The sequence below is a fragment of the Pimephales promelas genome, chromosome 2 (assembly GCF_988280905.1).
Source record: "Pimephales promelas chromosome 2, fPimPro1.hap1.1, whole genome shotgun sequence".
NCBI classification, from domain to species: Eukaryota; Metazoa; Chordata; class Actinopteri; order Cypriniformes; family Leuciscidae; genus Pimephales; species Pimephales promelas.
Genome location: NC_142770.1, coordinates 14,860,132 through 14,887,202, shown reverse-complemented (window position 1 = coordinate 14,887,202; position 27,071 = coordinate 14,860,132). Strand labels below are relative to the sequence as shown.

General features: G+C 40.1%; 1 protein-coding gene across 1 annotated transcript; it reads left to right on the top strand.

Annotated features, from left to right (window-relative positions):
• The first annotated feature begins 384 nt into the window (after positions 1-384).
• On the top strand, positions 385-26,563 carry crb1 (crumbs cell polarity complex component 1). Its single transcript, XM_039668733.2, has 13 exons — positions 385-548; positions 4,404-5,000; positions 5,571-5,766; positions 6,449-6,588; positions 7,256-7,438; positions 8,975-9,904; positions 10,147-10,700; positions 11,004-11,169; positions 12,634-13,552; positions 15,790-15,834; positions 17,963-18,085; positions 18,289-18,415; positions 25,436-26,563. Exons 1-13 carry the CDS (start codon positions 464-466, stop codon positions 25,652-25,654), a joined length of 4,284 nt encoding a protein of 1,427 aa, XP_039524667.2. The 5' UTR covers positions 385-463; the 3' UTR covers positions 25,655-26,563.
• Positions 26,564-27,071: the final 508 nt, after the last annotated feature.

Genomic DNA, 27,071 nt, shown 5'->3' with positions numbered 1-27,071 from the left:
GGTTTGGAGTCAAATTAGCTGGGCATTTAAACGCTAACCGAAAGGCAGTGTAGATTATTACCCTTGAATCCCGGCAGATGGTCTATTTGCATTAAATTAACCAAAAGTGCTTTTTGAGAGAAGTCATTAGACTGAAGTATGGAAGGCCTTGATTGCAAGAGGGTTAAAATGACTGTGTAGTAGCATTTTGTCTGCCGTCTCGTATTTAATATCCAATGTAATCATCACCTGCTGATTAATATTCAGACAGCATGCCTGATGGCCACTGTCTCTGTTCAAGTCTTCACCAATCCCCTGAGGCCTCTTTGTATTGAGGGTACAGAGAGTTGCTCCTCATTGGTGCGTATGTGAATGAGAGTGTGCTAAGACTTAGAGAGCCTCAAACAGACACACACACTAGAGGATGCTTGAGGAACACACCGTGATCATGTCAGCTTGCCTACTACCACAATGACATCTAACTATGGATATGGATCTTACGGGTTTGGGTTCGATGTGGCTCAGATTAGTTGTTTGTATCTTGTTTCTTCTTCTGCAATGGACAGAAAGTAAGTGGCTACTTCAGTCTGTTGCTTTCATAAAGTATGACGTCATTCTTAGTCCACTTGTTGAATGTTCTAGTCAAAGAGCAAAGATTTACTTACGTAAGATACTCAAATATTGTTCCGCAACTAATTTTAGTTGGCCTACTACATTTTCTAAATAATTAAACAACATAGTGTTTCTTTTTCATACTAGTATATGCATTTAAACGTGTAGAGAGGCTTCTAAACACTTAATGATGGTTTATACTTTTGTGTGTTTGTGTGTAATTTTCTTCTCATATGGATGAAAAAGACTACCCAGTGGTTTGATATTGTTCCCGCTTGCTTTGATATGGCTCCGCATGAGTGTGGTCAGAGGGATCATAACCCTGGACGCATCGGCCGCAGTGGCACTTAAGGACATAAAAGGCTGTACATCAAAGACACTTAGAAACAGAGCTGGGCTTTTCATTTTCTAGATTCTGGTACATTTAAAGGGATTGTGATTTGCTTTCATCACATGCACACACACAAAGGCCTGGACATAAATGTCTGCATTTTTACTGTTTGTACAACATTTGAGTTTGATACTTTAAACTGTATGTATCTTAGGAGGATTACAGAGCTCTGTTTAAATGAACATATGGTTTAACATCCTTGTGTTTTGGGGATAATACGTGTGGGCTCAAGTTGAGCGGGGGTCTAGACTTCCAATAAGCTGATTTTACAAAAATCCCCCATGTAAAACGGCCAATTTGGGTCCCAAACCCATCTGGCAAACAACTTGAAATGTAGACGTTTGATTTTGACGGTATAGAAATTTAAGTCATGCTCAAAAGTTATTGACAAAGCTTTTTGATGCAATAAACCTACAGCAAATTTCCTCTCTGGACCCTCAATGTAAGTGAGTGGCAATCCTGATAGTGACATTGCCAAATTACCCTCATGATTGCTTGCGCTATTAGCCTTTGTCTCAATGCACAGTCTGTAATAAAAACAAAACAAAAAAAACATTGCAGACTGCAGGGTTTGAATGGGGTTTCTAGACACCCCCTAAATGACTGACTTATGTCTATTGCCGGTTACCATAGCAACCCCTGCAAAAGGAAAGCTGGAAGTGTGGAATTGGTTGCTATGGGGACATAATTTGATGCTTTGTTGAGACTCCAAAGTTTGCGAACGTCCTTGCTCAGTGAGTGCCGTGAATAGAGCTGACACAGAGGTTAAGCCGTTTTTTTGGATAGATAACAGAGCATTGTCTCCTCTGGCATTTCTGAGAATGACCAGCTGAATGCAGGATGGAGGAGGCTTTTATATATGCGCTTTATCTAAAGCTGTGCAGGCCCTGCATTGTGTAGATTTGACCAGTCAGGTACAGTATATGACCAAACTGACACTGTAAGCTGAAGTGTGTACATTTTTTCAAGTCCACATGAAACCAAAATGAAAGTGTTTTGCCTAAGCTAGTGTGCTCCAAAACAATGAGAAAATTTGCATTTTTAATACTAGGGCAACACGATTAATCGCAATTTACATGAAATCGCACTTAAAACAATTTGGTTTATTGTGATTATGAAATTACAAATGCTGCGATTATTAGGTATTATTATTAATATTAGGTAGTATTATTATAACACAGTCTCATCCCAAAAAGTCATATAACTGACGTCTTGGGGCGTATTTTGACCATACGTCAATATCCGCCTTTTTAGGGCCCCCTTAAACGTCGGTAGATGGCGATCCCGGGCCGTCATACAACTGACGCTTTACCTTTAAAGTCAGTTAGGTGACGGGTTAGGTTTCGGGTTAGGTTTAGGTATGGGGTAGAGTTAGGATCCCATAACCTCATCTACCGACGTTTAAGGGGGCCCTAAAAAGGCGAATATTGACGTACGGTCAAAAGACGTCCCAAAACGTCAGTTATATGACGTCTTGGGATGAGACCGGGTTGATTATTATTACTATTATTATTAGATCGCACTGTCAGAGAGTTTGGGAATATTCATACATAACGTCCTCATAAAACATGATATCAGAGTTTTAAAATCAAACATTTTAAAAGAGAACAATAAATCAAGGTTGTTTAAACCAATCAGCATTGTGTCGTCAGCAAGTCGTTTCCCGTCATGCTTTTGATTAGCGCAGTTGGTGGAGAGCAACTGTGCGCGACTGCAGAATCCGACACGTGCACCTTGCTGTCGCGAGAGTTTTTTGACATACGTCAGCATGACATCAGAGCAAGTCGGACCCAAGGGGGTAATCCATCAGCCGGAAGTTGAAGCCTCACGGGAGCCTCACACGATTCTTACATGGCTGCATGGACAAAGATGTTCAATTTAGGTGATTTCTCCAAGTGGGTACAAGAATTCTACCTCTGTTTGCAGCAGTACAGTATGGATATTAACAAATCATTATTAATTCTCTGCGCAAATCCCCCATTGTCACCAATGGAAGAATCGCCATAATCACAGTGGTTCTCAGTTACTATTTTAGGATGGGTCAAGCACAATGCAGGCCCAAGGCTTCATCACCTGATATTTGATTGGCTCTGAATCCCAGTTGGATCATTAGCTAATTCATCTAATGCTTATTGGCCTTTTGTTTCAAGCTTGTTGGCCCTATGTTATCTGTTTGAAGGGCATTATACAAGGACAGTGTGGGCACAAATATGCAATTACAGTCCTTGAATCCTGAAATCGTGTTGAGCTTTAAGTTTAAAGAGTGACACATTTATCGAAAACAACCATACAGACAAGAATGGATTCATAATAATAAATTAGCTTACTGTTGTTGCTACAGTATGTGAAAGCAAGAATTCAAAAGCCATTAACTCTCTCAGCCTATACAGTCAGGGAGGCAAGTCATTTGATTACGTATGCACCTGATTGCGCAAATACATAAGTTGACAGGCAGGTAGGACATCCGGTCATTGCATTCGGACCACATGCAATGATTGGACGAATATAATTTTGGAGACTTCCACAGAAGATACATGTACATGTTTTAATAGTTAGGCAATGTTTACATGGAAACGATCTGAAGAAAAAAAACGCAAAAGTGGCGTTGTGTTATCACTTTTTATTCTGCGTTTAGATGAGCATCATGGGTGGGAAATCCACGTTCATATGGTGACGCAAAAGTTTGTGAAATTCAATGTAGTATGCACTCCAGGCGGCTAGGTGGCGATGTGGAGCACTGCCACACAACGACACCAAGTCCGCGCGCCTGCATACAACCTTCCCTGTCTAGCAGACTTTTGTGTTTTTAGCCTTTAGACGGGAACACGATGGTTGAGTGTTTTTAAAATTTCCACTCTGGAAGGTGGTCTCACTTTTTTGCGTTTTTAAGCCCCAAAAACGCCGTCGCCATGTAAACGAAAGGCACATCCGATAAAATATTTTTACGTTTTCACCCGTGAGCATTCCTGTGTAAACGGGGCCTTAGACCACGTCTATTATTCATTGCTATCAAGATGTGAAGAGAGTTTCAACCAGTATAGGCTAATAAAAAGTGTTTATAAAACAAATTGCCTACTCTACCTTTAAAAATAAAGGTTCTTTAATTGCATCAGTGGTTCGAACCTTTAACATCCACGCACAAAGAACCGCTTTGAAAAAGTTTCTTTAGATTATTAAGATGTTTTCTCACTAATAAAAAAGTAGCTATTTTAAGAAATGTTTACTGAAACGTGTGGAGCTTTGGGGAACCCAAACTGGTTCTTCTATGGCACAGCTGTGAAACTCCCATTTTGGAACATTTATTTTTAAGAGTGTAACAGCGTTCACATTTCATCCAACATGCATAAGGGCCAAGGGGAGCAGACAACTTTTCAATGAATGAGCGGTTAAAGTGTTTTTTTCTTCTTGCAAATCCTTGTAGGTTTAACACTTCTCAAGACCTCAACGCTCTGCCTGGAGAAACCTTGCCAAAACAGGGCAGAGTGCAGGGAAGCCCCGTCTGACTTCCTATGCCAGTGTCAGTTGCCTGTGCCAGCCCTGCCCAGCACACGTTGTGAATCTTCCAATGCGCTCTGCCAACTTTCCATCTGCCAGGGCAATGCGACGTGTCATCCCTCCGGCGCCCACCCAGGGGAACTGGTTTGCCAATGTGAGCCCGGCTTGTTGGGGCAGGACTGTTACTCCAGTGCCCAGCTCTGCGCTCAGGGCCTGTGCGGGGACAGTGTCCGCTGTCTGGCAGTGCAAGACAATAGCCCGGGTTATGCATGCATCTGTCAAGAGGGTTACACCGGGAGTTCTTGCGAGAAAGAGGTGGACCATTGCTCTCCCAACCCCTGCCGCAACCGCGCCATCTGCCGCAGCAGACGGGACGGCCCCACCTGCTTCTGCGTGCCGGGATTCCAGGGCAAGCGCTGCGAGATCGAGGTAAATGAATGCGTGTCGTGGCCCTGCAGGAACGGAGCCACCTGTGTGGACAAGATTGGGCATTTCATCTGTCTCTGCAGGCCTGGATACACGGGTGAGTGAAAGGAGTCTGATGCACCATGTGCGACTCACCTGTTAGACTGACATGTGGAATGTCTCAACTAGTGCCAAATGCAGCCAATGCCATCTTGTGGCTGAATGATGATATTGCACTCTGGTCCTTGTTGCATTTTCACTGACAAAACGTATTTAGCTAATAAGATAAATTATCAAGTATGTTGACCCTGGGTTACGCAATCTCTTAATTGGGTAAGAAGTCACCAAAAATTCGTTTTTTTAAACTAGGTGTTTGAACCCAAATGCAAGAGAATAGAAAACAAGCATTTTGACAACCTCCTCATGTGACTACAAGCCCTGGTATCTTAAAACAAGTGATATTAATCCTCACGGTTCAAATCTGCTTGAAAACATTTTTGATCAAGTTAAGGGAAAGCTGTGGGCTGCATATCAATTACCCTAAAGACTGACTGGAGGCTTCCAGTTACAGTCTGTTTGATCCAGGATGAGGCCTGTCCAGATGGTATGTGTAATAAGCCATGCAGAGATCTCGACAAAAAGCGGATTGGCATCTTTGCACTCAACACCACTGTCTGTGATGTTCCAGGTAGCAGCTGTGAGGTTCAGATTGATGAGTGTCAATCACAGCCCTGTCTTCACGGCGGCAGTTGCCATGACCACATCAACCGCTTCTCGTGTACCTGCCTGGCGGGCTTCCAGGGGGAACGCTGTGAAACGAACATTGATGAATGCAGTGACCAGCCATGCCAAAATGGAGCTCTGTGTGTGGATGAAATCAATAGGTACAATACATTTCCATGTTAGTATTTTGGTCTTTTTTTATATTAGGTCTCATTTCAGGAAAAAATTGATCATTTTTAAAATCATTCCTTCTAAGGCGGTCTATTTAAATGAATTTATTAGTTATGGGAAAAAATAAAGTGATAAAATTATTAACTCGTTTAATGCACCCACCCTGCCCCATACCTCCGTAGGATATATGAACTTAACATATAATTTACATTTTAATGTGTACTTTACATTTGTATACATGTTGGCACTATTTGTTCTTCCTTAAATTTATGGTGAATTAAAAAAAAAGTTTATAATAAGAGTTGGGAGCAATTCATATTGCCGCAATCAATAGAAAACTCTTTATGGTCCAAAAATGGCTTTCATTTTCTTAATGCAAAATATAATCACTTTCTTTGTTTTTGTGAGAACTATTTATAATTCAAAATATAAATTATTGTAATATGAATATATTTTCAAAAAGGAGGAATTTATTTGTAAATGATGAATAAATAAAACTAGTACCTCATTACACACAGAGGTGTACATGCACTCTGTTATTTTGTAGAAAATATTAAGTTGAAATGCATGTTTATTATGTTGAATCATTCTGTGAATGCGCTCAAAATGAGTAGCCTACACCTGAAATAAAATAACATATATACTTATATTTATTTCGAAATAATCTTACAGCTACCGCTGTGACTGCTCACAGACTAACTTCACTGGCGTTCACTGTGAGATCCCACCTCCTCCCTGCTGGTCTCAACCCTGCCTCAACGACGCCCCCTGTGAGGATGAATATGGGAACTACACCTGCATTTGCTGGCCAGGTGACGGACTAAAACATGTAATCAATAAGTTTCGAGAGGATGTGCTGTATCGTGAATAAATAACGGCTGAAGGGCGTTGTTAGGCATGACGCGAAGCAGAGTAACCCCTTCAGTCGTTACGTATTCACGATAAAGAACTTGCTTCGAGTACCTCATTGGTTTTATAAAACGGTTACCACACAATAAAAATATTAAAGTAAAACAAATATGTATTAGTGCAGCTTTCATGAAGTAAAATCACTAAAAGCCTTCCTTCCGCTAGAAAAATAGTCCCTGACCGTGAACAGCAACAACGTTCCAATGTGTAAATAAAAACAACATAAGAACTACAGTGTTGCAGTGATAAATAGTAGCCTACCGGTGAAGCGGTCATAGCCGTGTTTTATCATGAATAAAGCACAGCAGTTAACTAATCAGAATCAAGGATTGGAACTAACCGTTTTATAAACTATAATAAACTAGATATAATATATATATAATATGGCCTGCTTTGTATACTTATTAAAATGGTTAGTACATGATTGGTAGATATAATTATAATACAGGCCTACATGCAATTGTAATGTTCATTCTCTTCTTCATTTTAGAAACAATGGTAAAGGCTTAAATTAAGTAATGCAAAGGACACACAACATCAATAGGCTGTCCTCTCATATCTGCTCTGTAGGGTTCGAGGGTCGTAACTGTGAGACAGATGTCAGTGAGTGTGACAGCAGTCCCTGTTTGAATGAAGGCACTTGCATTGAGCACTCATGGAAGCCACTTTATGGCACAGATCCCTTGTTTCCTTCTCAATACAACCCCAGGCATGCTTCCGGCTTCATCTGCAAATGTCCACCAGGATTTTCAGGTATCTCACAGCCCCATTAAAACTTTTAATTTACACATCATTCACGGGTGACATTGTTAAAAAACAGGATTAAGGTAAACTGTTGATTATTATTCAGAAGAGAAGTTGTGTTAGTCCCACTCACCAATCTATCTCAGGACATTTTCTTATAAACCCATTTATATGTTCTTTTGTGTGGCTAGCTGATAAAGTTCACTTTGCGTGCATTTTCTATACCCTGTGACAGATAAATTATCATTTGACAATATCCTTAATCTGACTGATTTAAAGAGGCAGTTTCAATAAGGACAGGGTCAAAAATCCTGGACTGTCCCAACAAACATGGTCATCCTAGTGGCTCTAAGTTCTGTAAAAATCAAATGTCTGAACAAGAAACAAGAATCAAAAACCTTAATTGCTTTCAATGCCTGGTTAAATATTGCCTTTAATGAGCATATTATGAGCATCATGAGGTTCTATACATCAGAACTTGTCTGATTTGCATTATCAAAACCAAATCAGGCGTTTTGTAACACATCATTCAGCACAAATTACTGATTCCCTGACTTAGAAGTCCCAGTTGAAACAACTAAACTTATAAATGCAAAATGATTTTTTACTTTTTAGAATGTACAAGAGAGTTTGTCTCTGTTACCAGCTCAGGACATGACTCACAGGCGGAGGCTATAATTGGGCTTCGCCATTATAAGATGCTCAGGTTGCATTAGGCTAATCCCCCGGGAGCTGGCTTTGATGGGGGCCTAGTGTTGCAGTGCACAGTTTTTCTTGAAGGAAGGAATGTACATTGACGGCTGTCTGTTAGGATGGCCTTTGTTATAGAGGGATCCATCAAAAAGCAATGTGACTGAACAGATGTGTGGCTGATGAATAGTAGACTTCTAATGCCATGGAAGCTTTAGTTTGGATTTGGAGTGTCCTGTTGCTCGTTTCAGGTACATTTTCACAGTTGTGTTGTTGGATTTTGGTTTTTGGTTTTGGTTGTAGCCTACAACACATTGAGAATTTAGTGGGGGGAGAAACAATTGTCCTTTATTAGGCTAGTGAAAACTATTTCTGTTTGAACATATGATGAACTTGCAATAAACTTAGGTCATCAGGTTGTATAGCTATACTGATCGTTTGTCCATGGTTTCCATTAGATGTATTATTCACAGCTGCTTAATGTTTTATCCAGGCATTTTAAACTTATGCATAAATAAATGCTCATTCAGTGAAAATTTTAGAAACAAGAAAACTCATTTGGCATCCACACTGGCACAAAGTTGAGTGAGGGTTATACAATCAGCTTTACATATTTGTTTTCCTGTGGGATTATTGACTAAAACATGCCCACATTATCCATGGCGTGAGCCATTGTTTAGTTATTTTTCCACAAATGCAACCAATAGTTTTAAAGATAATCTCTTCTAAAAAAAAACAATACGGTCTTGTTTTAGAATTGCAGAGGTAACACTTTCATTCTTGGGCTACAATCTTTGTTAAATGTTTATTTGTAAGAAACTTGACTGAATTCCACTCTGGGCTTTCCGATTTCAGGTGCCTTGTGTGAGCAAAATACTACTGCTTGTACCACCAACCCGTGTCATAATGGAGCCATATGTGAGGACTTTCTGGGGAGCTACAAGTGCATCTGCCCGTCTGAAAGCCATGATGGAGTCCTCTATGGTGGCCGCAACTGTAGCGAGCCCCTGGTGGGTTGCGAGGGCCAAGAGTGCCAGAACGGGGCGGCCTGCATGCCCTTCCTGAGCGAAGGTGTACATGGCTACGATTGCATCTGTCAGCCAGGCTACACCGGCTCTCACTGCCAGACGCCCACTGTATTCTCCTTTGAAACAATTGGAGGATTCCTGCACCTGCAGACGCCGCTGCTGGGTGCAGAAACATACTTTAATATCACACTAAGCTTCCGCACAGTGCTGGAAAACACAGTACTCTTCCAGAGGGGTAGCGAAGGGGTCATTCTCAGCCTAGAGCTGCAGGAGACACACCTGCTTCTTGATCTTAGGAGTGACCCTCAGACAGACACAGCCAACTGGACTCTGACGCTGCCTCAGGATGTATCTGATGGCGAATGGCACACAGTAGAGGCTGTACTTGGAGAGGGTACCCTTCTGTTGCAACTGCTGGAGCCATGCCAGGATCCAGATAACTGTGGTGCAACAGCCCAAGTGGATACCAGCGCCCTTGAGCTGGAGTCAGCTCTACAAAGCACCTTTGTTGGAGGATTGGATGAGGGAGGAGGCACCGGCTCGTTCATTGGCTGCATGAGGGACTTGTTTGTGGACTCGCAGCTCATGGTACCGGAGGACTGGTTGAGCAGCTCAGCGGTGAATGTTGTGCAAGGCTGCAGCCATCATGACCGATGCCTTTCTGGTCCATGTGAGAACCATGGAGAGTGTGTTAACCTTTGGCAAGGTTATCAGTGCAGATGTCTGAGACCGTATGTGGGTCAAAACTGTGGTGATGGTAAGGACAACAGGGATTGACCTCACATTAACCATGTCTACACTGGAAGCATCCACAGCTTGTTGCAAATGCCCTTTTCTGTGTATTAAAGCACAACAGAGCTAGGCCGTGGTTGCTTCTAGTGTAGACACATTCATAGCCTATAAATGTAGAAGATCATAGGATAAAACGTAAAGTTACAATAGTAAAACAACAGTTCTAGAAACTATTTAAGAGTTGTATGTCTTCTCTTCCTCACACAGAGTATATTACTGCCAGATTTGGCCTGAAAGACTATGCAAGCTATGCTGTATTCACCATCAACGACCAACTGGAATCAGACACACTCTATCTGTCCATGTTCTTGCGTACACGGAAGGAGTCTGGTCTTTTGGTGCTGCTTGCCAACAGCACTACTGAGTACTTGCAGATGTGGCTGGAAAAGGGAAAACTTACAGTACAATTCAATAACTTAAGGACTGTAACTGGTGAAAGTGTGGTTAACGATGGAGAGATCCATTTCGTCAGCATCACCATCAAGGAGGGTATGATAACTCTACGGGAGGCAGACCATGAATTCAGAGCAAGGGATGTTCAACCTGTTTCCGTTCAGATTGGAGATGTGATCTATGTTGGCGGGCTGGTTGATGGACAAGAGTCATCTGCCTTTGGTGGTTACTTTAAAGGGTGCTTACAAGACTTGGAGCTCAATGAGAGGAAGCTTGAGTTTTTCCCACTTGATGCTCCTGTGATGTCATACAGACTCGACCACATGGTTGATGTTACCGCAGGCTGCACCAGTGATGACTCTTGCTCTGTAAGTTACAATGTTAAGTGTCATGAGCTCTGAACTGCAAAAGGACAATGATTAGGTTGCATCAAATCTGGCAGCTTTGTAGACAGAGCCTGCTTATCTTATTTAGCTATGTTATCCTCTTTGGACTGGACAAATGTTTACAGTCATGTCAGTTAAGAAACTAATCCAAGAAACTAATCTAAGAAACTAAACTCATTCTTCACATCTTACATCTTCTAAACCATTTCATATATTTAATTAATTCGTTCAGTGGATCATTTTAATGATAGTTTTGCATCTGTCACTTTTGTTTTTCCATGCTAGAAAAATCCTTGCCAGAATGGTGGCATGTGCTTCTCTCTATGGGACGACTTCACGTGCAACTGCCCTCCTAACACAGCAGGGCAGCACTGTGAGGAGGTGAGCTGGTGCGAACTCAGCCCCTGCCCACACCAAGCAATGTGCCGGGCCCTCAACCAGGGTTATGAATGTGAGTATTTAGGAAGATGTGATCTCAGATGTATAAAACAGTATTTTGGCAGTATTTAAAAAAAAAACGTTTTTTGACTACTGAGACAAAATGAATGGTTACAGAATTTAAATAAAATGAAGGATTTTGGATTAATACCCTTCCAGATTTAAAGGGTTAGTTATGCCAAAAATGAAAATGATTCCATAATTTACTCACCCTCAAGCCATCCTAAGGCCCCGTCCACACTACTGCGTTTTCATTTAAAAACGGAGAATTAAAACGAATACGATCTCCATCCACACCAGCGTTTTGTCTGCGTATTAGAATTCATCTAATACGCAGATCACGTGAGATCACGTGACCATTCACCAACACTGGACATGCGCGTGCCGGTGTAAACAGTGGTTGGCGAATCAGGGAAGGATACTTCATGACTGATGACACCCAATCATAGAGCCGAGCGTGAGCCTCTGCGTCATCGTTTGTAAACTCCTCCGTTTTGTCTCGTCCACACTAAAACGCCCTCCGGAGTTTCAAAACGCAAAACGCAGCTGCAGCGTTTCTAAACTTCTCCGTTTTAGGTCTTCGTTTTTCCCGTTTTAGTGTGGACGGGAGGTGCAAACGTAGCAAAAGGTCTCCGTTTTTAAACGAAAACGCAGTAGTGTGGACGGGGCCTAAGTGTATGACTTTCAGCCAAATACAATCGGCGTTATATTAAAAAAAATATCCTGGCTTTATAAAGCTTGGATCCTCCAAGCTACACTCCCACTGTAAAGCAATGCATCAAGGCTTTATAAAGCAATATGTTTTTTGTAAAAAAACAACAACAAACGGACAAGTCTCAATTTCTGTTCAGACATTCAAACGGTAGAGTCAGAATTTGGTCCATCCTTGTCCATCCCTTTATGGCCACCATGTACCCATCCTCTGATGGCTACTTCCAGCAGGATAATGCACACAAAAGCTCAAATCATTTCAAATTGGTTTCTTGAACAAGACAATGAGTTCACTGTACTAAAATGGCACCCACAGTCACCAGATCTCAACCCAATAGAGCATCTTTAGGATGTGGTGGAACGGGAGCTTCGTGCCTTGGATGTGCATCCCACGAATCTCCATTAACTGCAAGATGCTATCCTATTAATATGGGCCAACATTTCTAAAGAATGCTTCCAGCACCTTGTTGAATCAATGCCACATTGAATTAAGGCATTTCTGAAGACGAAAGGGGGTCAAACAGAGTATTAGTACGGTGTTCCTAATAATCCTTTATCATCTAGGATGACTTGAGGGAGAGTAAATTATGGGATATAATTTTTTATATTTTGGGTGAACTAACCCTTTAAGTTGCAGGCTAGGCTTGGGAAAGAGACTTGCTGGAAACTGAGATCTTGCAGACTTTAACTGAGATTGTTTTGCGAAAAAAACGTCTCTGAATCCTCTAAGTGTTATGTAAACTACATCTGCCTTTATTCTACACAGGTATTTCAAACGGAACTTTTCAGGACAACACCACTCTCATATACCGCGGGAATGGGCTGATCTCCCGCCACCTGACCAGCATCGTTTTCAGTATCCGTACACGTAAACAAAATGCAGCAGTGTTGCATGCGGAGAGTGAGTCAGACTTTGTGACGGTATCCATTCAAGATGGCTTTTTGGTGCTTGAGCTTTTAAGTGGACCTTCTTCTTCATCATCTTTGTCACCAGTAACCCTGCAAAGCCCAAGGCCAGTGGCCGATGGAGAGTGGCATGTTGTAGAGCTGTTAATGGCCAGTCCTGAGGCTAACAGCTCACAGTGGATGATGGTACCCTTAGATGAAAAGAATGAGCCTACTATATCCGACTCAATGACAGGAAATCTAGACTTCCTCCGAGAGGGAATAGATATCATGCTTGGAGGACTGGGCCCGGAGTCTGGCTGGAATCTAATTGGTTGTCTGAGTAATGTTGAGATTGGTGGAATCGTGCTTCCGTATTACGGTCCAACCGAGGTGAGATTCCCACGTACACAGGAAGAGAAGTTCAACAAAATATCAGAGAAACCTCTCCAGACTGGCTGTGTTGGTGAGGTGGTGTGTGAACCCAACCCCTGCCTGCATGGAGGCATCTGTGACGATCACTTCAACCTTTTCCACTGCTTCTGTCTTCCTGGCTGGGGTGGTGATCGCTGCGAGCTGAATACAAACACTTGTGCCTCCAACCCCTGTAAACACGGATACTGCAGTGTGCAGAACCTTACATACAGCTGCACATGTGAGAGTGGCTACACCGGCTCCAACTGTGAGGTGAAGGTGGACATATGTGCCGGTCAAAAGTGTGCTAATGGAGGGACCTGCTTGCATGGCTTAAATAGCTACTCATGCCTCTGTCCCCACCGGTTTACTGGCCCAAATTGCAAGTGAGTCTATTCTAATGTGTCTTAAGCACTTGACTAGTTGACTTTCATTGTTACGATTGGTCATACTTACACCGCCTTCACACTGGCAGTTAAATCAGCTCGGATATGGCTCCGAAACGATTGGAAGTCATTCATTTTCTATGGAGATTCGCATGCTAATGGGTCAGAAATGGGTCCGACCGAATGCAGTGCGAAGGAAATCGTGTCTGTTGGTCATCTGGATGTGTTAAAAAAAATTAACTCTTGCGAAAAGCTACGGACAGCTCCTATCCTGCAATTCCAGCGGAAGTTAGCATTGCTATGATACTGATAAACAAACCTGAATTCTTATTTTTTTTATTTTCATGATTTTCTAAGGTTATTAGGGCAGTTAATATAATTAACTGTAGGCAGACATCGAACTATTGACATTATACCACTATATTAAAATGTTTTAGTCGACCTGACATGACAACTTTCCTCATGCCGTAGCCTTCCTATAAATATCTCTATAACCCTCATCAGAGAGATCATAGAAAACTGACAGAATTAACCTTTCTAATCTCGCCACCATTTTTGTTCTACCAGCTTCTGACGCTTTTCACTGTGTACTACAACGTCCTTTGGGGGCAAATTGCATATTAAGGAGCTGATTTCAACTGCCAGTGTGAAGGCGGCGTTAGGGTTAAAGATTTAAACAAGTTCCTAACCCAGGGTTCCTCAAGTCCAGCCCTGGAAAGCCAGTGCCCTGCAGTTTAGGTCTTTGATTAGGGTTGGAGCTAAACTAAAGACTATGGATGTAGAAAAACGGTTCACTCCTATTACTTATGAATGGGAGAAACTGCAAAGCGCAATATGGTGGAATACATCCCACCTTCTAAGTGAAAGAGCCAATCACTTATTGGTAAAGTCATTGTATCAATACGACTGCACATGTACATTGGCTGGTCTAGCGTAAAAAAATGGTATTTGGTCATAATAAACGTCATTTATGGGACAGTTGATCTCAGATTTTGTGGCTGATTTCAAATATGTTATTTAATTGTGAGTTTGGCTAGTAGTTTTAGAGATTTCAGGATTTCCCCATTAAAATAGATAGAGTCTTGGATGTTGCAAATATGGCCGCCAAGTAAACAGACTTTCCTTGAAAGGGACTTTGGCTACTTCGACTCTGGGACTTTGCAGGGCACTCCAGAGCCAGATTTGAGGAACCTTGCTCTAACCCTAATTGTTCAACTTTGGCATGTAACCGGTCCCACTATTGTTGTACACTATTGATATGTGTGATCCTTCATATCGTGTAGTTTTTTGAAGAGAAGTGTTTACTTGCCTGTCAATGCATCTGGACTTAACGGGTAGGCAATTAAACAAGTGAAACATTTTCATAGACTAAACCTGAAAGAGGGACCTGAGGACCAAATTGGACCAAAATATATTTGAGACATGCTAGAGGGCTCTTCTAACTTTGTCTATTAAGCTACCACCAAGACTACCCTAAGCATCTAGTTGACTGATTTGGGTTAAAGTCTAAGTTTAGCAGACATTGCGGAGGTTGTGTGCATCCAAAGACCTGATTTAAGGCTTCTTACACCAAGGCAATCCACAGGTATGTCTGTAAGAAATCGTGTTTGTCCCTCCTGTAAAACACAGAACCAAGTCAAGAAGAGACGTGCCTTAGATATGATATCAACCTGGTGTTAAAAAGCCATATCTAAACTCAAGAAGCTACTCCACTTTTCAAAGGAAAGAGAACAGAAATCTTGACTTTGTACATCGAAACAGGCCACAAACCTCATACAATGATTCCCATCGAATAAACAAAGCAACTTGAATGAATCGAGACCCCTAAGGGACTGATTTGTTTTAAAGGTAATGCAAATCATATAATTGCTTTTATGGTGTTGTTTATGCTGGCGTGACTGTGGAGATGTGACTGTTGCCGTACGTGTCATTTGAAAGTGGTAATGGTAATAATAGTGTCTGTTGAGAGTGCCCATCCTCCAGTGGTTGCGTTAGGCCTTCGGGGTGGCATCTAAGGCAAGTCTGCAGCCATTTATCTCATAAACATGTTTTGTTGCCAGACTGCTTCATAGCACTCCTTTGAAACTGCCTTGCAGGCAGCTGGGAGATATAATACATCTATCTTTCCCCCACTGCAGAGTTAGAGAGATCTTTGGTGTAAAGTTTTGCAGCATAAAAAAAAAGAATGATGCTTGCTGTTTGTTTGTCTCTTTCCTGTTCCCTCTGTCTCACAACAGCACTCTGATTGAAGAGGCTCCGTGGTACGTAGTTGTCAGGAGCATGTAAGTGGCGTTTTACTGTTGATTTTTTTTCCTTTATTTTTTATACGTTCTCCTTCGTTCATTCCTTCCTTTCTCTTAATCCTTTATTCACTCTACCATCCCTTCTTTCCTTTTATCATCCTGCCTTACTTTCTTCTACCCCTTCTTTTTTGCCTTCACTCCCTACCTCTTACTTTTCATTTATTCGCTCTATCCATTCTTTCTTGCTATCCTGCTTTCTTTCCTTCCATATTTTTTTTTTCCATTTCTGCTTTCCTTTTCCTCTTCTCTTTCTTCCTTCTTGCCCTTCCTTTCTTCTTGATGCAATGAGATCCAGGCAGTCAATAATGAATAAATGATAATCGACTTTTAATTAACTGAGTACTACTCTAATAATAAAAGACCAGAGGTCTAACAATTATAATTCTGAAATTTTGAGTATAATAACTTCTGCCAGAAGAGATCATACAGACTGGAGATCACCCAAAGTAACAAAGAGCTGGAAGAGCTGGAAGAGAAGTGAAGCCACCACATGTCAATGGCCCTAAATATCTGTAAGTGTAGGAAAAACTTACATTCCACTTTAAGATCTGTTGTTAGTGTGATAAGAAAGGTCAAACTGAATTATCCATCGTGTCAGTGATATACGGTACGTCATCCCACTAAGAAGGGGTGACAGGTCGTTGCGGCTTGCAAAAGAGACAGAAATAGATGCACGATGTGTGGTTTTAACACCTCTGGAACAAAAGCTTGTGAAGTGAAGCTTGCATCGTGCAAAAGAACGTTGCAGGAAAGGTCCATCTGGTACAAATTCTGAGAACACTGTCACTAATGCAGCACTGGGCAGGCGTCCAATATATAACGTTAACCCAACAGGAGTATCTTGTCATATTGGAACATTTGAATATATCAGTCATATCCTCAAACAGGATTACATTGATAAGATGAAATGGAATAAATTAGTAAATACTTAAATATATGACGAAGATTAGGTATATAGAGTAGGATTACATGGATAAACAAATTCAAAGATAATATTGATAAGCAATCAATCATAACTGAATAAATGATAGAAGAAATGATATGAATGAGACATTATCATCAACATTGACCATTTTGGATGCACCACTTTTGTTCAATTCCTTCCTTCCTTCCTTCCTTCCGACTTCCTTCCTTCCGACTTCCTTCCTTCCGACTTCCTTCCGACTTCCTTCCTTCCTTCAGACTACTTTCCAATTTCATTTATTTTTCTTCTTTTACCCTTTATTTCTTCCCTTCCTTCGATCAGACTAATTCTTTCTCTCTCTCTCTCTCTCTCTCGTTTTTTTTTTCTTTTCACCCTTCCTTTCTTCCATCCTTCCTACTTTCCAATATTTTCCTTTCTCTTCATGTCTGTTTCTTTCTTGTTTTTTTTCTGATTTTTTTCATTCTCTCCTTCCTTCTTTTTCTGCCTTATTTTCATCCCTTTCTTCCTTCAGACTACTTTCCAATTTCCTTTTGTTTCTTTTACCCTTTCTTTCTTCCCTTCATTCAGACTAATTTCCACTGTCCTTTCTCTCCCTCTTCTTTTACCATTTTTCTCTTCCCTTCCTTTTCTTACTTTTTCTCTATTCCTTTTTTCTTGCCATCCTGCTTTCTTTTTTCCTGCCTCTTTCCCCTTTTCCTTCATATTTTTCTTTCTACTTTCCTTTCCCTGAATCTGTCCCTCCTTTCTTCTGTTTTTTTTTTCTTTTCACCCTTTCTTTCCTCCATACTTTCCAATACTTTCCTTTCTGTTCATGTCGGTTTTTCTCTTGTTTTATTTTTCAGATTTATTTTTCATTCTCTCCTTCCTTCTTTTTCTGCCTTTCTGCCTTATTTTCAGATTGTCTTTTTAAAATAAACTTAAATCAAAATGAGTAACATTTCGTTTCACAAAACCCCTTATTTGTCACATCATATATTTGTCCTTCATATTCACTGTATGTTAATCAGTCAGTTTATGTCTTGTGGTCAGAGGTCCATTCACATGCTAATGTCATTATTCTAATATTAGGCTAATCCTCTTTTGTGCTGGACAAAGGGGGGGGGGGGGTGTCTCAGGAGGAGACGATAGCTTCTTCATCATCTGTTATGTTTCATTCTTTTCCCTCATCCTCCCCATCCCCAGACCGCCCAAGCTCCCGGTGTCCATCTGTGGTGATGAACAGCAGAACCACACATGTTTCAATGGAGGGAACTGTTCTGACACCAACATGATGTGTGACTGCCTTCCTGGGTTTTCGGGTCACTGGTGATTATTCCTTCCCTTTCTTTGTTCACATGATCTCATAAATACATGTTAATATATTTCAGAGTAGTAATTATGGCATGTTTTAATCAGTTTTAGAATGATGAGGATATTTGTATTCATAGCCAAATATTAACAACAATAATAACCGTAATATTTAAGTTAGTAATAACAAGGTTTGTTTTCACTACACATTTGTCTTTTAGGTGCGAACTTGAACTTGATGAATGTATATCCAACCCTTGCTTGAATGGTGGCTATTGCCAGAACATGGTCAACAAGTTCCAGTGTGTCTGTGAAATGACCTTCGCGGGCGAAACCTGTGAAGTCGACGTAAGCGACCTTTACTTTTACATGGCGTCTTTGTTTTGGCAAAACCTCTTCCAGATTCTTTCCTACCTCATTCTGCGTTTCGACGATGAACCAGAGATAGAATGGGGTGACAACGAGTAAACGTGTCTGTGTTGGGGGCCAAGAACAAGGCAAGTTTTGCACCGGAACAATGTTTGGTGGAAGTTCCCACTATTTGGTGTGTTCACACCACAGGAACTGGGAACAATTTAGTTCTGGGACAGCTAGCAACATTGGGCATCAACCATACAGCAAATGCTATAACACTTTTTAGTATATTGTTTACTTCCTTTGTTTAAAAGTTATATCTAATAACACATTAGATATGTATTAGACTAATGAAGAATGGGAACATGTGCTCAGGCTCTGCAGTTCTCAACGGCGTCAAAATAAAAGTCCCGCGCAACAACTAGAGCGGAAGAACATAAGCGACGGCTTACGTAACTTCAGAGTTCAATACTGGCGGTGTGAATGCAACCAGGAAATAATGGTTTTCCCCTAGGGGAATATTTAGTTCTGTGGGACCGCCCTGGTGGCTAGTTCCTATAACTTCCTGGTGCAAAAGTGTTTTCTATACAGGTTTAAAAAGGCTGGAATGGAATACTGATGTTATTTAAGTTCCTTAGGTATTTGATATGAATATATTTATTTAATTAAATGTAAATAAAGTATTTATCAAGTAAATGTAATTGTAAATAGGAGCTTTTTAACCATGGACATTGTTATTTGTCGGTTTGGGGGAAACAGTGTGCAAGGATCAGGTGTGTATCTGTATCAGGCCATTAGCTTTCCAGTGAAACCGCTTAGTGCCTTAAGATGAGTTTTATTGGTCCAGCAAAAATTTTAGGTGTGTAATTTGGTTCATTTTGATTTGTTCAACTACTTGGGAGCATGAATAATTAACATATTATATATAATGAAGTTCATTTGATTTTTAAAAGCATTATCATGCATTTGTAATTGTCGTGGTTTCTAAAAATGACTTTTAGCATAGAAGAGATTTAGTTTATTTCTGTAATATATAATTTCATGTTTCATTTCATCTGTCATTTCCATTTTTATTTTCATTATGTATTTCCTTTCCATTTTCAATCCCTGATTTACATCCGACAATATCCCACTCTTGATCAACTCATTGCTCTTTTGTATCTTAAAATCATATTTAACATTTTCAACTACTCTGTTGTCCTTTCCATGTATTTTTAAACTAGCAATATGTCACGTTTCAGTAGTTTGTAGTGTTCATCTGTCTGTTGATCTCCATGTTAGACTTCATGACCAGATTGTGTACATTGTGTCTCTCACATTCTGTCTTTAGATGACTGTCTTCAAATAAAGCATTTTCTCTCCATCCCATCCATCATCAATCTGTTGTTTGTCCTTTGTCAGTTTTGTTTAGCTGTCTCTCTTCTGTCATTTACACATCCAGAGACTGTGCCAGTGGCACATCATGCCGGTTTTGAAGAATGTTGCCACAGATTTTGATAGACAGAGCCACTGAACCTTGGGCGGCAGACACATCAAACACGCCACGACACTGTAAAACCTATGGCAGGTGTGTTGAGTCAGCAATTTGTGTATAATCCTGACACCATAGGATGTTGAGACTAGGCAAAAAGTGTGTACTGTGCAAGTTTGAAACAAGATTTTTTTTTTACAGTGTATCAGTTGTTGTGACATTTGCTCGAAAATTTTGTTCGAAATTTGCAATTGCAGCCATTCGCGGAATTATCAAATTTAGGCGAGTTGTAATTCACCATGGCACAGCGGGGATGAACACAATATTTGAGGAGAGTGTGCAGATTATTCTTTTTGGAAGTATGACCAACATAAAAATTTTACTGAAAAATATCATTTGAACAACAAACAAACATTCCACTTTTGTTGTGGTTCTGACATTGCAATAAATCGCGCTGATTCAATCTAAAAATCGCTTATCATAAACCATGCAAATTAGACAATTTGTTAATGTTAACAACGTCAGCATTGCGTGACTACATGTGATGTCCTTCCGATATGTGTTTGTTTTCGCATCACTCTTTTTTTTTTCTGTAGCCACTCCGAAGTCCGAACTTAGTCTTTTGCATTTATATAGCGGGTGAATCTGTTGTCACTGGTGATTGTCGTTTGAAGCTTTCTGATTTTGAAGCTTTTTAATTATATCAAGTGCAGTGAGAAAAGGCTATAAATATCCACCTCAAGCATCCTCACACGCGATATAGCTTATACTAGCCAAGACTCTTATTTATATGTGCAGATGTGACGTAATGACGCAAAGAAATGCTCAAATCTCCCTGAGAAATCCACCAGTACCGCTGGAATTAAAACCTAATGCGTATACATTACAGGAAGCGCTCTATCCAGACAGGGATTAAACTTTGTCGACTGGAGACCCAAGTTTGATTTGAAGATGAAAAACGTACCAAGCACAATGTTCTCACACCATTTCTGATTTCTAACGGCGTGGTCTTGCGTCTGTAAGAGCAGAAACCGACGCTGCTGCTCTCCGTGTATTTTCCCGTTCCCGTTATTGTGTGAGCTGATTTCGTCCATTAGATTGAAGGGTCTAAAGAAGTCCATACATTCACCCGTCCATAGACCCTCCCCTCGAAGAAATCAGGACAGAAGTGGATGAAAGTGGACAAAAGAGACGGATTAAAACACCAGGTCTAAACGGGAATGTGTCTCCCTCATTTTGTGATCCGATCGACCAAAAGGGCAATCTTAATACCAGGTGTAGCCTAAACACTGAACAGAACCATAATTATTCAGTAATTAAAATGCAATTCATATAATCTCTTCTATGATGACATGTTTTAATTAGTACATTTTAATCAATTTGGATATTTTTGCAGATTAATAAAGTACAAATGTCTTAGGGGAAAAAATGTATAAAGTTACATTTTTTCATCTTAGAAGATGAAATGCTTATCATAATTAAAGAAATAATGAAAAATATATATATATATATACAAACACACGTTGTAATATGCTTGAAAAATTATTTAATGTATTCAATATGAAATAATGGTTACACACATGCACATGCATTTTTTAATTAGATTTTTAAATATTTTTCTTGGCAAAATATTTAAATTGCCCAAATTATATTTATTTGATTGATGAGCTGAACTGACATCACATATCTTAAGATTATTGTGACTGAATAAACAAAAGCATGGATAAATTTAAGCTTATCAAGATGTCCTTATTTTTAACTTGTGAGCAAAATGCTTTTGTGCGAGTTAAAGATAGCCACTTTCCACTTTGGTAATCCCATCTAACAGGATAGATGCTGGTTGAGAGGATCTCATGTTAAGACATGTTATGTGTTGCTCTCTGAGCTCGGTGTTTTCTTAAAGACCCCATTGTATCAAAATTAGACATTCGTGACTTTTAGTGATAGCGTGTGCATAAAAGTCAACAAAATACCTTTTAAAAGACAAACACATTTAACATTTTCAGTCTCTACCTCTCCTAGGACTAAAAATATTGATGACTAATCCTGTGCTACACAGATTTTTGTCCGGTCACGCAAATGTCATAACAATAACATAGCAATAACTTTTATAACATAGCAATCAGAGCACTGTCTGTCAGGCATAAAACAAAACAAAAAAGTATTATAGGCTAGCATTATATGTTATATAACGTTACAAAAGAATTGGCGAGTCACTGCCGACATATGATTTATAGCAAATCGTTTTATTGAATAGGTGCAATCAAATTAACCATCTTAGCAAAACTATACTCTACAATGAATTGTGCTTATCGATTCTCTCAATTATTATTATGGAAAGGACATTTGCATATCAACAGTACATTTACACAACAACGATGTACTAAAAACGAAAATGATTTTCTCGTGTACAGAGACATCGCTTTCAAAACGATCCAAGTTTACACGGATCCGTGGAAACTAAAAATGCTGTTTCATGCCAGGCCAGTAGCTGGCGATGTCACTTTGTAAAAAAAATAAATAAATGAATAAAAATAAAAAACACAATTTTTGACAAAAAACAGACATTTTTGATGCGTCTTGGTTGTTCTTTTATCCGACTACAGTGTTTTAGTGGCCTGAAAACGCAAGCTTTTGAAAAAGGGTTTCAAAGTGCAAGTTTTTGAAAACGATATCATTATCGTCTCAGTGTAAACTAAAAAAAACACAAATCGATAACGTCATGCGCATTATGTGTTCAGTCTATAAGGGTGCAGTGTTTATTTATTATTTTTTTTACAAAGTAACATCGCCAACTACTGGCCTGGCATGAATAATACAGTGTTTTTTTGTCATTTTCGCGAATCCATGTGAAAAGGGATCGTTTTGACAACATTGTCCTATGTACGTAAAAACTTACGTTTTTAGTACGTCGCTGTCGTGTAAACGTACAACGCAATATAACTTTATTTAGATTGACATTCTGTAATTATGAATGATTTACTTTTTTTTTCATTTTATTACTAATGCAATACATTTTCTTAAAAGGCTTAAAAATAGATCATTAATGCAGAGGCAATGCGACAGGGATGCAAGCACAGTTCTTGAGGGTTAGTGTTTTTTGACTGCTGAAGCATAAATGTGTCTTAGTGTGAGGAATATGGGTCTGTGGTTCTGTTCCACGTCTGCAGAGAAAGTTTGTGTCTTCAGAGTGACAGAATTGTGCTTGGCCAGCAGAAAGGCGCAGCGGCGTTCTGTGTGAAATGCAACTCAGCAGAGCATCGCTGCAGGTCTGGAAACGAGGGGGAAATATATCGGGAGAAGCTTATCGCAGTGACAGGGTCGTTTGTCTGCTGGAAAGTCTGGCTGTCTCTCTCCTTCTCGCTTTCTCTCACACACATAAAACATTGCATTCAGAGCAGGTGATGAGCTCAGCTCAGAGTTTCTGTGGCCGTGAGCTTCCTGTCTCGGCTCCTTCAACAGATGGAGCCGGTGTGGGAAGGGCTGGGTTGGATAATCTAATTTTGGTCCTGAAAGATCAGTCCATTTACTCTAGAAGAGTATGTGTGAGAAGTAGCATTTGGTGGTTTATATTGACTCTTGGAACTACTATCATTTTTATATATAATATAGCCTAATGGGTTGATATGTGGAACATACTAAAATAAAATAAAATAGTGCATAACTAAATTAACTAGTTTCAGACAGTCTGTGTTAGTGGGGATTTTACATTGATTATTTCCACAGGTTACATTGTTATGCCAGTAGATGGCGACAAGTGATTGTATTTTTGTTTGAATTAATGAACCGTTCGATTTGTTCAAAAACAAAACAACAGACTTTCTACCTGAGTGAGTCATTGAATCCTTCAGTCAAAAGTTTTATTCAAAAGCACTGGTTGGATCAGTAACGAAATATTAGGTGTGTACGACTTGAAGAAAATGAAAATTCTGTCCGAAATTACTGACCCTTATGTTGTTCCAGTTGTTCCTGTAAGACTCTTGTTCATTTTCGGAACACAAATTATTGTTTGATTAACTTTTTTTTGATATTTTTGATTAAACATGGGAGCTGGCTCACTCCTTCATAGGCTTCTATTGTAATTGAAACTTGCCGGCCCAGAAAGTTATTAAAGACAATGTTAAAATAGTCCAAGTGACTACAGTGGCTCAACTATAAGTTTATCAAGCGACAAGAATATTTTTTGTGCGCATACCCCCCCCCCCCCCCCCCCCCAAAAAAAAATAAAAAAAATAACTTAATCTATTTTCTTCATGTAGTGTAACAGCGCAGTGCTTCTGGGTTGTACGTCAGAACGTAGGCTCAGTTGGCCAGCATCACACACATGACCAGCATCGGCCAATAGTGAGCCTACGACGTACAACCCAGAAGCGCTGCGCTGTTACAGTACGTGAACTCACTAATTTTTGGGTGAACTAACCCTTTAATTCCAAGGTAGGATGGCATCAAGACACGTCTGAATCCAACTTTAGCTTTATTTCCTGTCTCGTGAGATACCTTTATCCATTTTTAAGGCAGCATAGATGTATCCTTCGCTGCCTTTGATATCCCACAATGCTTGACATTCTGTGACAGTTGAGCTAAAAAATAGAGATGGCGCCTGAAAGTTGCTGTTGGTGGTAAGTTTGTGTAAATATACGTTTTCGACCAACGCGTTCGACTCCTGATGTCATTTCTTGCAAGAAATTAGTAGTGTAGTAATTAAATATTCGCTTAGTTATCACCAAAGCTAACTTTTTATTGCAGACCAGAGACCATTAAACTGTTGCGCTGCCTCAGAAGTCTGTCTGAAATTATGTCATGTGCAAACGCTGCCTACAAAGTCATTTCCTGATAATGTCAAACTAAAGAAACTAAACAAAGACAAATTCAACTGACTTACTCAAAACATAGACGTAATTAGGAACAAAACAAACGAGTGAGTCATTGAATCATTCATTCAAATGATTCATTTAAATCACTGACGTATTTAGGAACAAATCATCAGTAGTTTTCGTTAAAAATGTAATCTTATACCGTAACTTTATTAGCCTTCTTAATGAGCTCTTGTATAAAAGGCAGTAAGTTTTGTTATAAGACTTCATTTTTGCATCAGGATTGACTGTGGTGAAAATGTCAAGAGAGGTGGCAGATGGGGTAGGATGGGACAGTGGGAGCAGACAGCTGTGCCAATCGATCTGCACTGGAGACTAGCCTACATTGAAGAAAAAAAAAACAAAACAAAAAAAACGTAGATTTTCAGCTTGTGTAAATTGAGCCAAGATGATCTCAAGTTGTGTAATCCAAGACAGCAACTTAGTTTTGGGCCAGATCCGGCCCACATCCGCTACATGTGGATTCCAGATGTGGCCGGATCCGGGCCGACTCTTTTGCAGTCTGGGATGCTTCTCAGTGTTTACCAACGTCTAAATGTAGATTATACGGTTTTATTAGGTTAAGAATTAAATTAAAATAGCAAAGAGCATCTGCTCTTTGTTGTATTTAAAATATGAATTACATTGCCTACTCATCACTAACTCCGCCCTGTTTTTTATTTCCTTTAGCTGAATGCAGAGAACGTGACGTCTGCCCTGCTGCTGTCCATCAGCCTGGTGTCCATTATTCTGTTGTTGGTTCTTTTCGGCGTGGCCACAGCTTTGGTCATGACGGTGAACCGACGGGCCACTCGAGGCACCTACAGCCCCAGTCGGCAGGAGAAAGAAGGTTCAAGAGTGGAAATGTGGAACATTGTGCAACCTCCACCAATGGAGAGACTCATCTGAGCCAATCAACCAATGATCGGTCAATCATGTTGTTCGTGGCATGTTGGCTTTAGAAGGCGAAGGAAAAAGGCCTCGTTATTCATTGATCATGTGGCAGCTCTCATCAGCTAGATAACAGTGATACAAATGCCCATTTTTGATTGGACAATCTTGGACAATTATAATATTTTGTGATGAACACTTATCATTGATATTTACCTCTGAAAAGCTTTAGGATTCATTGGTTGGTGAGTTGTTAAAGGCATTAAGCTTTGTATTAGTAGAAAACCTGTAGTATTTTCAAATTACCATGCTTTCCACCATCATATCCCCCTGAGACGAGAGATTTATGTATTTTTTGTCTGGAAAAAAATCTTTCGTTGACGCAAAAATTCGTCATTCGTAAAAAAATTTGACGCAAAAAACGTCATTTTGCGTCATCAGATGATTTTTTGGCCAGAGGCTAAAGACTACAGTCAGTAGTAGGGCCTGTCCCACATGTTTTCAACCCACCCATAGAGGGTGGGATCTCACTCACAGAATGAACACATAGTGTCAGCCATCTTTATTTGGAAGCTAAGCTAGCAAGCTCTTGTTTTGTGGAGAAAGCCGAGTAGTAGGCGTTACCGTCCTATTTTTCTCGGACATGTCCGACCGTCGATGTCTGGGATTCAGCTTTTGCTTTCTGCAGTCGCCATTCATTGTTTACATGCACACCTTTTGTTTTAATCTAACTGAATCTGAATGTAGTGTTTACATGAACGCTAAACAAGTGATCGGTTGATGTTCGTTTTAACATTGCTAAGAAAATTCCCGCTCCTCTGTGAGAGATACGAGACCGGTGCGTCTCACAGGTGTCTCTCATCGGTAATCACGCCACCAGCCTCGCACCGTTCTCCACACGGCCCTCACTCGTCCCGCTCGCCACAGTAAACATAATGAATGGCGACTGTTAAACGCAAAAGCCGAATCCCAGACATTTTGGGCGATCTCAAAACCTATTTTCGGTTTTCGATTTACTAGTAGCTTAAACTGTTGTTTACCTACAGCACTGTTACTGGTGGGCGTGGCCTCCAAAGGCAGCGAAGCAAGTGCATTTTGGGAGTTGTTGTCTTTCATCCACATAAGCCAAAAATACATTTTCTGGCTTTTCTCAATCTAGAAATCTCCAAATTCAAAAATAATTTCTTCTACACAAAATGACCCATTTTAAATACACATTCACTCTAGAAGTGAAGTATCCCTTTAAGTGTTTAAAATAATAGTAACTTGAACATCCTATGCTGCTCAACAATCATGTTTACGGTAGTTAGATCATATTTAATAGAGTTCACACCAATTGGATTTCATGGAAGAAACGGCTTCGTTTTTGCATCGCTCCTGGTCAAGACGTTTTAAGGTTTTCTAGTTGTGTGTTCGTGTTGCCAGCGAGCTGTAA

What these genes read in the sequence shown, in the direction of transcription:
- crb1 (XM_039668733.2), top strand. Translation starts at nt 464, where the DNA reads ATGGATATGGATCTTACGGGTTTGGGTTCGATGTGGCTCAGATTAGTT. An exon ending in CACCTGCATTTGCTGGCCAG is followed by an intron (nt 6,589 to 7,255) that starts GTGACGGACTAA and finishes TCTGCTCTGTAG; the next exon opens with GGTTCGAGGGTCGTAACTGT. An exon ending in TACGTAGTTGTCAGGAGCAT is followed by an intron (nt 15,835 to 17,962) that starts GTAAGTGGCGTT and finishes CCCCATCCCCAG; the next exon opens with ACCGCCCAAGCTCCCGGTGT.